The sequence below is a fragment of the Monodon monoceros genome, unplaced genomic scaffold (assembly GCF_005190385.1).
Source record: "Monodon monoceros isolate NGI ecotype Baffin Bay Population unplaced genomic scaffold, NGI_Narwhal_1 Super_Scaffold_3, whole genome shotgun sequence".
Lineage (NCBI taxonomy): Eukaryota > Metazoa > Chordata > Mammalia > Artiodactyla > Monodontidae > Monodon > Monodon monoceros.
Genome location: NW_021703780.1, coordinates 99,558,075 through 99,572,467, shown reverse-complemented (window position 1 = coordinate 99,572,467; position 14,393 = coordinate 99,558,075). Strand labels below are relative to the sequence as shown.

The following is a 14,393-nucleotide window of genomic DNA, read 5'->3' as shown; positions in this document are numbered from 1 at the left end:
ATATAAAAATAGTCTCTTACAAAATATTCTCTCTTATCCAGTGGCTCACTTTCCAAAAGATGGAAACTGCTGGGAGTTTTAGTATTACCTTTCCTCTCTATATATATTCCAAACTGGACTTTTCTAATGGTGACGTTTGAGCTGGGGAGGACTACAGGATGGGAAACGTATCCTGGAAAACGTCTCCATTTCTGGACCAGCTTAAATCTCTGGAGAATTAGCAGCAAACAGCAAAAAAGTATAAGTGTGTGTGTATATGTCTACATAGGTATAGAGGATGTCTGCCCTTGCACTTAAACATCTAGGGCGGCAAGGGGGTACTTGCGAAATCAACTAGTAGAAGTGTCTGCAGGAAGAATCATTATGTACGGTTCTACTCAGCTCCTTGTCCTAGCGACGGAATTATCCCACAGGAAAGCAAGCGGTCCACTTTGATTGCAGAAAACGGATCCCGACGAGGTGGAAGCGTTCTTCTTTTTAATTAAATAAATTAATATTATTTTTTATCAGAATAAATTGTTAAATATTGCTCTCTTGAGGCCCCGGAGTCCAGAGTTTCTGGTGCGAAGGCTCTGCTCCGGCCAAGGAGGCCCCAGGCGGCGTCTGGGGCCGAGGGAGCGGCGCTGGGTGTAGCGTGGAGAACTCGGGGCCCTGGAGGGGTCCCCCGCGGGGGACCCCACAGCAGACAAGACAAGCTCAGCGCGGCTGCAGAGGTCTGGGCCGTGCCCGCGGCGTGGAGAGCATCCGGTCCTCGCCGCCCCGCGTGCGGCCAGTGGGGCCGCCGCCCCGCCGCTCACTTGCACGTGTAGACCTCGGTGCGCTCGCTGCACGTGTTGCACTTGACGTAGCAGCACCAGTGGAACTTGCAGTTGCACTGCCACACACGGGCGTACTGGTGGGTGTTGTAGCCGCGGCCGCAGCACATGAGGTCGCAGCCGCTGGCCTGGGGGGCCGTCTTGTTGCAGGCACGGCCCTGCGTGCCCACGCTGCCCGTCACCGGGTCCTCCTCGCAGTAGTTGGGCGACTTCTCGATGTACACCAGGTCGGTGTCCATGGGCTTGCGGTAGGAGAGCGGCTTCTTGATCTTCAGGAAGGTGGGCCGCTTGTTGCGGCTGGCACGCACGGGCTCCACGTGAACAGCCTCGTTGTACTTGTCCTTGAGCACGTAGCCCAGCTCGCGGAACTGCGGCAGCGTGGTCCAGCAGGTCTTGGTGGTGCATGAGCCCGACACGCCGTGGCACTTACACTCCAGCTTCATGTTCTCCTCCAGGATCTGCGGGGGTGGCAGGGAGAGCACAGCGCGTCACTGCGTGGCCGGCCGAGTGGGGCCCCTGGCCCGCCCACCCCCTGCCCCGCCTGGCTGGGCTTGGCGTGTGCTTTTCTTTCTGGCGCAGGAAACTGAGACCCGGATTCGAACCACTGTCACCTGCAGCCTTTGCGCTGCGCCTTCCCCAGGACTCGCCCCCCCTCCCTGCCAGCCCACCCTGAGTGGTCCTCCTGCCGGCGCTTAGATCAGTTCAGGCCAGTCCAGACCACACATAGGTTCTCTCGGGGCTGCACAGGCTTAAAATCATTTTTGAACCAACATTTAAAAACCAGGAGACTTTCAAAGACAGACTGCCAGGTTTGTTGGCAAACAGAAAGGGCATCTGGCAACTCTGGAGTGATACTCAAATTATTTCATAACCAGTGCATCTGGGCACTGACCTGCTGGCCACAGAGGCCAGCACGGCAGTCCTGCTGCATCTGGCTCCCCTCAGCCTGCGTCATCGCATGGCATGATACCTGGAGTTTTATCAGCACCTGCCTCCCTCACGGGTCGGCATCCCTCAACTCACCACAGTCCTTACCACTCCCTATCGCTTCCCTGACCACAAGCTATGCTTTCTCAGAGGTCATCTGCTTTGATCACTTGTGGCAGCAACCTGAATCTCCCAGGCACATGGAGAGAGATACACAGATAGCTGTGTACATGCAGGAGCACACAAGACGTACACACATCAGCACCCGGGAGGTGCTCGAGTTGCCGTCACATGGCAACCCCGAGCATCCTTAAAGTCTCTCTCTCCCTCTCCCTCTCCCTCTCTCTCTGTCTCTGTCTCTGTCTCTCTCTCTCTCTCTCTCTCTCTCTCACACACACGCGCACACACACACACACACACACACACACACACACACATACACCACAGGGAAATGCAAATGGACACACATTAGGACACCACACCCTTCTGGAGGAGAGCTTTCCAGATTGAGAGGCACTGGATGTAGTTGGACCCAGTGTAGAGAGATGTCCACACTGCTATGGACATCTGAGTCTGGGAACCCTGACTCTGATTTCACCTTCCCTGACTCCCAGCCTGGATGATGTTTTCCTTCTTCTGAGTTCCCAGCACCTCTCAGGCATCATCACAGCATGAGGGGCAGCATTGTACAGGGAGTGAAAAGCAGAGATTTGGACCCTGGGTTTAAATCCCAGATCTAACATGAACCTGCTGCGTGCCCTCAGGCAACTTGCTTCAGCGCAGCTGCAGTTTCCCCACGTGCAGAACGGGGAGGGTGATAGTACTTCATTATAATCTTACAATGAGATGCTGGACAGGAATGAGGATGAACTTCTAACACACACAAGAAGCTCAGATCTCTAAGATGTAATGTTGCATGAAAGAAGCTGGATGCAAAAGAGAATATACTGTGTGATTCCGCTGATAGGAAGTTCAAGGACAGGCAAAGCTAACGACTGGTTTTCACTTAATCTTTATTTACATGTATAGGCAGTGGGCCAGAGATGGTCCACGTGCTGGATTTTGCTGACCCCTGCTTTGGAATATCCCAGCAATAAAAGAAGACACCATTTACCAAACCCCCCATCGTATAAGATATTCATATTGCTTTCAGGGTTTGTTTGTTTGTTTTCCAATATTTATCTTCCCTCCTTTCTTCCTGTTTTTTTAAAAACTATATGTAATGTGTAAGGAGGCGTTTTTGGAACTAAAGCTTCTCCTACTTCCTCCTCGTCTTCTGCCTGATTTCATCCTAATGGACACTTGCTGTTGCGTGCCAGGCACTGGGATGGGGATGTATTAGTGAACGTGGTTTCTGGGTCACTTTCCTGGCTCTTCATCCAGACTGCCAAATTGCCTTTGCCTGTTACATGGTGAAAGAATAAGTGAAAGAATGAGTAAATGACTAGACATCTATTTGTCACCTGTGCACACCACACACTGGGTCCGTGCTTTTATACGTGGCGTCTTATTTAACTCCATGGAGTTAGTGTGACTCCATTGAACAAGGCAAAACCCGAGGCTCGGCTGACTCCTGGAGCTGGTCTGTGAGGTGTTCGGGAACGAGGGTCTTACTGCCAAGGGGTGCGAATCAAGTGCTTGGTGGCTGCTTACTTGCTCTGTGACCTTGGGATTGTCACACCCCCTTCTCCGGGCCTCAGTTGCCTTCAGTGAACATGGAGTGAAGGCAATTCCATCTTTTCTGACAAAAGTTAGAGCGCTGGAACAAAATCAGATATCCCAAAATAGCCATTAGTTCTGCCTCTGGGTCTGGGCCTGTGCTGGTGCTGGGGACATAGAGGTGACAAGATAAGATTCCCGTCTCCAAGGATGGGCCCATGTCCAGGGTCCTCCCAACCCTAGGTGCTCAGCTTCTAGGAGGAGGTGACCAGTGCTGGTCAGTATACTCAACAGAAGGGGAGACCACGGTGTCTGCGCTCACACAAGCCAGCGAGGCCGGGGCATCCAGAGTGTTCGGGGACAGGGATGGATTCTGGTCAGCTGAGTGCCTGGTTCCAGGACACCTAGAGCGACAGAGCACGCACTGTCCTGCAGCCTCCACACACGTGCAGCTGGTGGTGGGTGAGCAGCCCCCCAAATCCCACAGATGTCCCTTTTGGTCATCAGTGAGGAGATAGTTCCCAAATGTGACCTTTCCGTGTTGGCCTAAAAAGCGTGGGTAAGAGCGAGGGGCAGAGGTGTGATGTGTGCTGGGGGCAGAGTTGGGCAGGCGTTTGTGAGGCCGCACGGCCTGGCTGGTAGATCTTAGCGTGTCAGAGACTCCAACACGGATGCCTGGGGGCAGGGGGCATCGAGAACAGATTCTGACACTGAGTGTGGGTGAGGCCACAGAGCACCTGGAAAGCTGAGATGCACAGAGCTGTGACTCAGAAGTGTCCCTTCCAAGATGTGTGCCCTAGAGAATGATCTGCTTGTGCGCACAGGAAACAGGTCCAAGGATATTCAGAGCATCAGCGTTCATTGTGGCTCCAAACTGGGCGGGACCTGATGTCCATCCACGGTTAAATGGATAAGCGGAGGCGTGTGGGCTCAGCGGGACACTCGAGGGCAGTGACCATGACCAGCTACGGCAGCAGAGGTCAACCTCAGAAATACAGTGGGGAGGGAAGGAGGCAATCGTGGACGATTTCCACAGAACGATTTCATGTGTATCAAGTTCAAAGGCGGCATAGCTGGACTGTGCTGTTTAGGGGCACATACAGAGGCGGTGAGTGCAATGGAGAGGAAAGAAATGAGGGTCATAAATATCAAGGCAGTGGTTGTCCGTCGGGTAGGAGGTGAGGGGCTGTGGCGGGTGAGGATCACCCAGGGCGCGCCTGCGGTCCTGGCAACATTCCGTTCCTTGATATGAGTGCTTTAAAATTATTCTTTTCAATCCACGTGGAGGATCTGAGTGCTTTTCTGCGTGTAAGCTATACTTGGAATTTATAAAAACGCAGTGGGCACAGTAGCCCGCGAGCACAAGAAAATACGCTCAGCGTCATCAGCTCCAGGGAAATGCACATCAGCACCACAGTGAGACACCAGTTCGCACCCACTGGGATGGCTACAAGAGGAAACACAGGTAGAACAGTTGTTGGCGAGGATGCGGAGAAAAGGGAACGAACCCTCAGACACTGCTGGTGGGAAGGTGAAATGGTGCAGCCCCTGTGGCAATGGCCCGGCAGTTCCTCAAAGTGTTAAACATACAGTTACCAAGTGACCCAGGATTATGGTCGCAATGTCTGGGTCTCGCCCTCCCCACCCCTCAACGCATACGTTGAAATCCTAACCCCCAAAGTGATGGTATTTGGTGGGGCCTTAGGGAGGTCCTTAAATCACGAGGGTGAAGCCCTCATGAATGGGATTAGCGCCTCATAAAAGAGGCTCCAGAGAGACCCCAGCCCCTTCCAACTCATGAGGACCCAGTGAGAAGGCCCCAGTTATGAGCCAGGAAGCGGGTCCTCATCAGGACTCAACCCTCATCTCGGGCTCCCAGCCTCCAGAACTGGGAGAAATCAATTTCTGTTGTTTCTCTGCCGCCCAGTCTGGGGCATTTTGTTGTAGCCACTCAGGCACACTGAGACACCCAGCAGTTCCACTCCTGGGCATACACCCAGGGGAAATGAAAACACACATCCACATAAAAAACTGATAAAACAAAGTTTATAGCAGCATTCTTTAAAATAGCCCCAAAGTGGAAACAACCCATATGACCACTGATGAACAGATAAATGAACAAGTCCATCTACTCAGCAGAATATTATTCAGCCATAAAAAGGGGTGAAGTGCCGACACCTGCTACACCATGGATGGACCTTGAAAACATGATGCTCAGTGAAAGAAGCCAGACACACAAGACCACGTGCTGTACAACTGCGTTTATAGGCAATGTCCAGAAGAGGCAACTCTGTGGAGACAGAAGGTAGACTAGTGGGCTGGGAGGAGGTTGGAGAAAGGGGGGGAGACGGCTGAAGAGGGCGTAGGTCTCTTTTTGAGGTAAATTGATTGTGGGGATGGTTGCGCATATCTGTGAATATATTAGTGTTGACCTGTACGCTTTGAGTGAGGGCATGGTACAGTATATGAATTAGACTAATTAAGTTGGCTTTTTAAGAAAAAGTCCCTGGTAGGATGTCGTGAAGAAGCATTGGGTTGTATTTGTGCGTCTGTGACACCGAATGTGTCCTCGGTGGTGGCCCCTGAGCAACGAGCCCCAGAGCCAGGGCCAGGCGCCCAGGCTGGGCAGGCGGCTGCCTTCCTCTTCTTCTGTGGCCACCATGACCTGAGGCCGTGGCGGCATTTGTGTGGGCCCCTAATCAGATGACACGCAGCCCCTTCATGCCGCAAACTCCGCATCTTGAGAGCCTCAGTGGTCGCATTATGTCCGCATTAAGCTGGGCATAATCACAGCCGCCCTGGCCAGGGCTGGTCACCCAGATGGGCACCGAGCCCTTTGCCCAAAGCAGGGCACAACAGCAGAGGAAGTGTGTGGGACAGAGCCACGCTGTGCTCCCACCGTGAGGCCAGCTGGCTCCCAGCTTCCAAGCTGCCCAGGGGGACCTCCGGGGCACCCCTCCTTACACTTGAAGAGCTTGGGACACGCCGAGCACCTACTGTGTGCCGGCACCGTGCAAGGACTGGGGTCTCGGTAAAGTTAAGGCCACGAAGCTGCCGCCCTTGTAAAGAAGACATGCTGTGGGGAGAGGGGAGCAGTCACCCACTTCAGATAATAGAATAAGTGAGACGGAGAAGGTGGGAGAGGATCGGGGCTGGAGACCGCGGGAGGAGGCAGGGGCGGCTACGTGACACTGACGGTAGGGGGCACCCGAACAGAGGGCAGCACAGACCTGTCCCCTCGTTTCATCTCCACTTGAAAGACGGACTGAGGCAGGGCAAAGGGCCCGAGGCTTCTGCACAATAGGGCCAAGGCCTTGCGGTGACCGGGCTACAGTGCAGGTGCCCAGGTGGCACAGGTAGGGGGGCCCATCCCAGAGGCTCTACCAACCATGTTAAGGAGGTGCGATTTTTTTATTATTCAGTGTTTTTTTATTGAACTTTTTTTTAAGTTTTATATTTACGGAAAAATTGTGAAAATAGTACAGAGGATTCCCATACATCCTGTATCCGGTTTTGCCTATGACTAACATCTGACATTAGTGTGGTAAATGTAAACGTATTAGTGTGGTAAGTTAATTAATTAGCTAATATTAATTTACTATTATGAACTGAAGTCCATACTTTATGCACATTCCCTTGGTTGATATGGTATGTCCCTTTCTGTTCCAGGATCCCATCCAGGCCACCACACGGCATTTAGTCATCCTGTCTCCTTGGGCCGGGAGATGGGGTTCTATTGCGTGTGGACAGGGCAGCCAGTGCTGCCAGGAGCAGGATTTACGATTTTATAAAGACCTCACGTTGGCTGTAACAAATCCACCACTCACGCTGGTGCTGGGAGACTGTGTGTGTGTGTGTGTGTGTGTTTGGGGGTGGAGGGTAATATGGGAAAGCTCTGTACCTTCTCCTCAGTTTTGCTGTGAACCTAAAACTTTTCTGAAAAAATAGTCTATTTAAAAAAAAAAAATCCCAGGAGAGAAGGAGGGAGTTTTTCTGGAGTCAAGATTTGGTTGTTTCTGCAGCTGACCGGCTGGATGCCCTCACTGGGCCTGGGTTTCCCCATTTTGAACTCAAGGGTTTGAAGTAAATGATTTACGAGGCTGCTTCTGACTCTCTCTGAGGATCCTGACCTCATATCCACACTGCTTTTTAACCCAGACCAAGCGTTTTCAGAGCTCTGATGGCATCTGGTAGTCTGACACCTGCTGAGAGATGGGCATGTCCATCCCATTTCACAGGTGAGGAAACTGAGTCTCAGAGAAAGGAAGGGACTTAAGACCACAGACCAGGCTGGATCTCCTCCATACGTCTCTCCAGAGCACTCCCCACCCTTCCCCAGGAGGCTGGACCAGAGGGTGGCACCCCTGAGCTTGATCTAGTTCCCTGATGGCTATCGGTGAGTGGCCTGGCCCAGGGCACACCGGCCGAATGCAGCCGCGCCCCTTCCAGGTGGGTCTGGCCAGTGGAAGGCACTGGAGGGAGCCCTGAGGGCAGAGCGAAGTCCTGGTTAGTATTCCTCCCGCTCCCCCCCTGCTGGCCCACAGGGTGGCTGTGTTCCTCTAGCAGAGGTCATGGCTCCCACATCCTCTCTGTGAGTCCCCCTGGGTTCTAGCAGCCTGACCACCCTAAGGAGTAATGGGACCCCTGGTGCCAGCCCCAGGGTGCTGCACCATCCCCCTCGGTTCCTTTAACTTTGTCCTTTGTTTTATTAGCAACCTCTCCTTTACAAAACAGCTTGGTTGCAATATAATTCACATACCATACGATTCAGTGGTTTTTAGTACAGGCAGAGCTGTGCAACCATCACCACTAAGTTTAGAACATTTTCATCACCCCACAAGAAACCCCATGCCCATCAGTAGTTGCTCCTGTCTCTCCCTCCCTCTCAGTCCCTGGCAACCACTAATCTACTTTCTGTCTTTATAGATTTGCCTGTTCCGGACATATAAATGGACTCATACAATATGTGGCCTGTTGTGTGTCCAGTTTCCTTCACTCAGCATAATGCTTTCAAAGTTCATCCATGGTGTAGCAGGTGTCAGCACTTCATTCCTTTTTATGGCTGAATAATATTCCATTGTAGGGGTATGCCACACTCTATCCACCCATTCATCAGTTGTTGGCCTGCAGTCTCTGTTTAAAACTCTCCCGAATTTCCTAGTCTGAATGTGCCTGTTGTATGCGCCCTGACCCCGGCGCTGCACACCATTCCTCGTGGCAGAGCCAAGCACGAGTCCCACCCCGGGACTCCCAGCCTGTCCTCTTTCCCCTTCGTCCACCTCTGGGCTCTGCACCTGCCGGCCCTTATCTGGAAGGCCAATCTTTACTGCCATTGTAGAGGCTCAACCCAACAATTCCACCACAGAATATGTACCCTCCGGGGAGGCTCATGCATGTGTAAAATGACAGCCTCAGAGAGGCATTATCTGAAATATCAAAAGGCCGAAAGGATCTAAAGATCCACCAATGGGGACGGGTTCCACAAATCATGGTGCACCGATGAACTGGAATGTCCTGCAGCTGTCAGAGAGAATGAGGCAGCCCTGTACTTTCTAGTGAGGTACACAGTGGAGAGAACAGAGGTGCAGGAAAGTATGCAGAGCAGGAGCTGTTTGTACGAGACAGAAAAGACCTGTGCGTGCGTGTTCCTAAGAACACAGAATAACATCCCTGGAGGAATACCTGAGACACTGGTAGGAGTAGCTGCCTCCGGGGAGGATACCAGGTATCAGGGGCCTTACTTTTCATAGGATTGTTCTTTGTACCATTTGAATATTCTACACTGTCAGAAAAAAAGTCACCTCCTCCACAAAGCCTTCCCTGATTGCCAGGGCAGTCGTTCACTCCCTCATGGTTTCCATAACTGTCCTGGGCTGTTGGGTAATTTTCACTTTGTCCCTGTGGTGACTGTCTACCTGTTAGCTTCCCCCGTCAGGCCAGCAGCCCTCTGTGGTGGACATGGAGATATACCACCCAAACCCCCTTCAAGGGAGGTCTTGCTTCACAGCTACATGTAGAGATGTGCTGGTGAACGGACTCTCAAAAAAAAAAAAATGCCCTGTTTTGTAGTGTTTGCCAATTCCTGTGGGATAAATCCTCCCACCATGGCCAATTTTAAGCTACCGGTGGTTTCCCAATCAGCTTGCAAATCTCTTAATATTTATTTAATACTGCGTCTTACGAGTGATAAGCCCTGGCACCAGCACACCATGGGACAGGGAAGGCTCCAGCTGTCAGATCCTGCAGGGTCTGTCCCAGCTCCAGATCCCTTCAGCCCTCTCTGGGGACAGAGAGAGGCAGGGGTCCCAAGGTCCGGCCACTCCCACCGTGGCTTTGCAGGCCAGCATCACGACTGCACTTCTGCCCTGTCCTGCTCCTCCCACCCTCTTCACTGACCCCTAATAAACAGCTTAGACCGAACTCCATCTCAGCCTCTCCTCCTGGAGAACCCTACCTGTGACACTCCTGGGGGGCTGGGGACATTCCCCTCCACCTCCTAGCCCCGGGCAGAGAGCCTGGCGTAGAACAGGTGCCGGCCAACTGTGAGGGGAAAGAAGGACCTACTGTGTGTCTGCTCTGATGTGCATTCATTCACTTGCTCACTCATTTTGCACTGAGCACCTACTGTGTGCTGCTGGCATCACTCCTGCTGTGGAGGCCCTGGGAGGACCATGATACAAACAGATGCTGCCCCTGCCTTCTCTGAGCCTGCAGACCCACACCAGAAGCAGCCATGGAATTAATACTCCCCCCAAATCTAATTACAAGTTGGTGAGTGCTGTGAAGGAGTGACACAGAGAGCGAAGAAAACTTGACCCAGGAGGAGCTGCTCTGTTTGCAGCAAGGGCCAGATACCAGGAAGGACATATTAGAATCAGCCAAACTCAAGACCATACAATGGAGAAAAGACAGGCTCTTCAATAAACGGTGCTGGGAAAACTGGACAGCTCCATGTAAAAGAATGAAATTAGAACACTCTTTAACATCATGCACAAAAGCAAACTCACAATGGATTAAAGATGTAAATGTAAGACTGGATACTATAAAACTCTTAGAGGAAAACACAGGCAGAACATTCTAGGACGTAAATCGCAGCAAGATCCTTTTTGACCCACCTCCTAGAGAAATGGAAATAAAAACAAAAATAAACAAATGGGACCTAATTAAACTCAAAAGCTCTTGCACAGCAAAGGAAACCATAAACAAAACGAAAAGACAACCCTCAGAATGGAAGAAAATATTTGCAAACGATGCGGCCGACAATGGATTAATCTCCAAAATTTACAAACAGCTTATGCGGCTCAATATCAAAAAAACAACCAACCTAATCAAAAAATGGGCAGAAGACCTAAACAGACATTTCACCAAAGAAGACATACAGATGACCAAAGGCACATGAAAAGATGCTCAATGTCACTAATTATTAGAGAAATGCAAATCAGAACTCCAGTGAGGTATCACCTCACACCAGTCAGAATGGCATCATTAAAAAGTCTACAAACAAATGCTGGAGAGGGTGTGGAGAAAAGGGAACCCTCCTACACTGTTGGTGGGAATGTAAACTGGCGTAGCCACTATGGAGAACAGTATGGAGGGTCCTTAAAAAACTAAAAATAGACCTACCACATGATCCAGCAGTTCCACTCCTGGGCATATATCCGTAGAAAAACATGGTTCAAAAGGATACATGCACCCCAAAGTTCACAGCAGCACTCTTTACAATAGCCAAGACCTGGAAGCAACCTAAATGTCCATCGACAGAGGAATAGATAAAGAAGACGTGGTACATATATACGATGGAATATTAGCCATAAAAATGAATGAAATAATGCCATTTGCAGCAACATGGATGGACCTGGAGATTATCATACTAAGTGAAATAAGTCAGACAAAGAAAAATACCATAAGATATCACTTATATCTGGAATCTAAAATGATACAAATGAACTTACAAAACAGAAACAGATTCACAGATTAGAGAACGAATTTATGGTTACCGGGGGGAAGGACAGATTGGGAGTTTGGGACTGACATGTACACACTGCTATATTTAAAATAGATAATCAACAAGGACCTACTATACAGCACAGGGAACTCTGCTCAATATTCTGTAATAACGTAAATGGGAAAAGAATTTGAAAAAGAACAGATACATGCATATGTATAACTGAATCACTTTGCTGTACACCTGAAACTAACACAACATTGTTAATCAACTATACTCCAATATAAAATAAAAAAATTTTTTCAATTCAAACTTGGAATAATATTTTTTAAAAAATTTCTATGGAACCTGAGAAAAGTGAAGAAACGTAAAAATGTAAAGGGAAAGAAACTAAAATCTTTCTAAATAAATACCTGACATTAAAAAAATAAAATAAAATAGATAACCAACAAGGACCTACTGTATAGCACAGGGAACTCTGCTCAATATTCTGTAATAACCTAACTGGGAAAAGAATTTGACAAAGGATACACGTACATGTATACGTATAACTGAACCACTTTGCTGAAACGAATGCAACATTATTAATCAACTATACTCCAGTATAAAATAAAAATTAAAAAAAAAAAAAGAATCAGCCAGACTTAGGGGGGATGGGGCAACGGCAGTTCAAACCAGGGAAGAGCACACGCCAAGGCCCAGAGGTGGGAGGGCTGCAGCCCGACCCCAAGAGGAACGGAGGAGACACGACTGGGGCCGTGTGAGAAGAGATGGAGATGGAGCGGGGAGGCGGCAGGGCTGGACGCTCAGGGCAGGGATGCACCTGGAGTACCTGTGAGCCAAGGGGCTTTCGTGCAGGGAGTGATGAGGTCTGACTGACACTCTGAAAGATCGTGCCAAAAAGAGTGGAAATTAGGTCAGAGAGTCAGAGTGGCAGGATGGAGATCCAGAGGGAATGTCCCCGTCACCCAGGCCAGAGATGACGGCAGCTCCGATGAAGAGGGTGCAGTGGAGGGAAGAGAAGGCAATACTCGGTGGGGGAGGATTGCGGGGCCCAGGGGTGACTCATGGGCCTCTGATGGATACGGAGGCCGTGCACTGAGACGAGGGACCGGAGGAGGGGCCAGGCTTGGGGAAGGGCTTGTGTTGAGGGTGTGATGAGAAAATTTGGGGCACAGTGAGTGGCCAGGAAAAGGGGCCTCTCGGGGAGCAGAAGGGTCTTTTGGTGCCACTGAAATCTGGCCCCAGCCAGCTTGGATGTCCACAGTGGATAATCCCAGTCAGGATTCAGTCACTTCCAAAGACTAAATGAAACGTGTGGTTGAAAACAGCCAGAAGTAGGACGAACACCTATAATTTTTGGTATTAAAAAAAAAAAAAAAGATTGCGGAAGCACAAGATAGGAGAGACTGAGAAAGACGGAAAGCTTTAGCTGACCACCAGAGCACTATGAACAAAGAGGCTGCGAAAAAGCCAACCATCTGAAGCCGTATTAACAGAGGTCTAGCGCTCACAACACCAGAGGAGATGGTCTTGCTCTATCGTTTCCAGAACTGGGCTACGCCCCAGCAGATGGACAGAGCACACGTGGAGGGGAAGGGACTGGAGAGCCCAGGCTAAAGGAGCTGGAGCTGTCCTGCCTAGAGAAGGCAGTGTCTGGGGTCCTGGTCACCGCCCCATACATTCTGCAGGCCTGTCCTGCGGCAGGGTGAATAGGAGGGACTGTGTGTCTGTTCCGAGGACAGGACTGGGACCCCAGCTGGAGGGAAGTCATAGGCAACAGATCCCAGCTCAGTGAGATGCCAGCTGTCCCCACTAGGCTGACCAGCACTGGAGGGGCCACCAGGGGGCGGGGGGGTGCTGGTGAGCACCTGTCCTGGGAGGGTGTGGGGTCTGCAGTGGGGATTCCTGAACCAGGTGGGGCAGGGCTGCTCTCACCCTGCTTCTCTGTCCCCCAGCCCAGCCCCAAACCTGTCTGGAGCAGTAGGAAGGATTTTCTGCATCGCTGGAGGGAAGAAAATCAATCTCCTTCTGACAGGTCCCCCAGGAAGTGCCAACAATGTACCAGGTGCTGCCCAGAGCCCAGAATTACCAGGGCGGGGCTCCCACGCCTGGGAGAGGCCTCCGGAGAAACTTGGCTCCAGAAAGATTCCTGATTCATTACACCCAACAGATACTATCAAGGTTGGCCTCCTGGGCTGTCCAAACTCTCGGGGCTGCCCAGATGATCTAGGGGTGAACTTCCTGGAGGAGGAGGGGTTCTCAGGGGAGGGAGGTCAGACAGCGACCTCTGGCTCCCACACGTCCCCGCCACATGTTGCTCCTGGGACCAGGAGCCTCTGTCACCTGCCACAGCATTGTGAAAGGCATCTGAGTATTAAAGCCAAAAGCTGTTTGCCAATGTTGAATTCCACCGCCTCCCTTCACCTCTCCGCCAAACTGCAGTCCCCAGGAAAAAAACAGCCCAGGAGGATTTCCCCACCTCAGGGCAACCGGTCCTCCTACCTGCCCTCCTCCAGGAATGCACCTCCATTCATCCCGGCATGGCCCAGGCCATCCCAGCCTTTCCAGGGCCTCGGCAAAAGCCACCTCCTCCTCAGAGTGCCCTGCCCGCGCCCCACCTAGCCCCAGCAGGACTCCTCCAGCACGGACCTCTCCCAACCTCTCCCACTCCTGACGCCCTTCTCTTTGTGCCTTGTTTTACAGGGAGCGCAGCTGGGCCTCCGAGTTCTGCAAACTCTGATTCCTCGGTGAGCCTTTCCCCAGCCGCAGATGCTAAAGCAGTCCCACAGGTCATCACCCCCAGATCCTACGGGTCATCACTCCCAGTTCCCACGGGTCACCACTCCCAGCTCCCACCGGTCTCCACACCTAGATCTCCCTGGTCATCACCCCCAGATCCCACGGGTCACCACCCCCAGTTCCCACTGGTCATCACCCCCAGTTCCCACGGGTCACCACTCCCAGTTCCCACCGGTCATCACCCCCAGTTCCCACGGGTCATCACCCCCAGTTCATACGGCTCATCACTCAGATCCCACGGGTCA

General features: G+C 51.4%; 1 protein-coding gene across 1 annotated transcript in view; it reads right to left on the bottom strand.

Annotated features, from left to right (window-relative positions):
* Positions 1 to 456: 456 nt before the first annotated feature.
* The window catches only part of WNT7A (Wnt family member 7A), a 65,855-nt gene continuing 51,918 nt past the window's right edge, over positions 457 to 14,393 (bottom strand). The window contains exon 4 of the mRNA XM_029243785.1: positions 457 to 1,273. Within this exon, the coding sequence (XP_029099618.1) occupies positions 794 to 1,273 (480 nt within the window). The 3' untranslated portion in view covers positions 457 to 793. The remainder of the gene's footprint in view (positions 1,274 to 14,393) is intronic.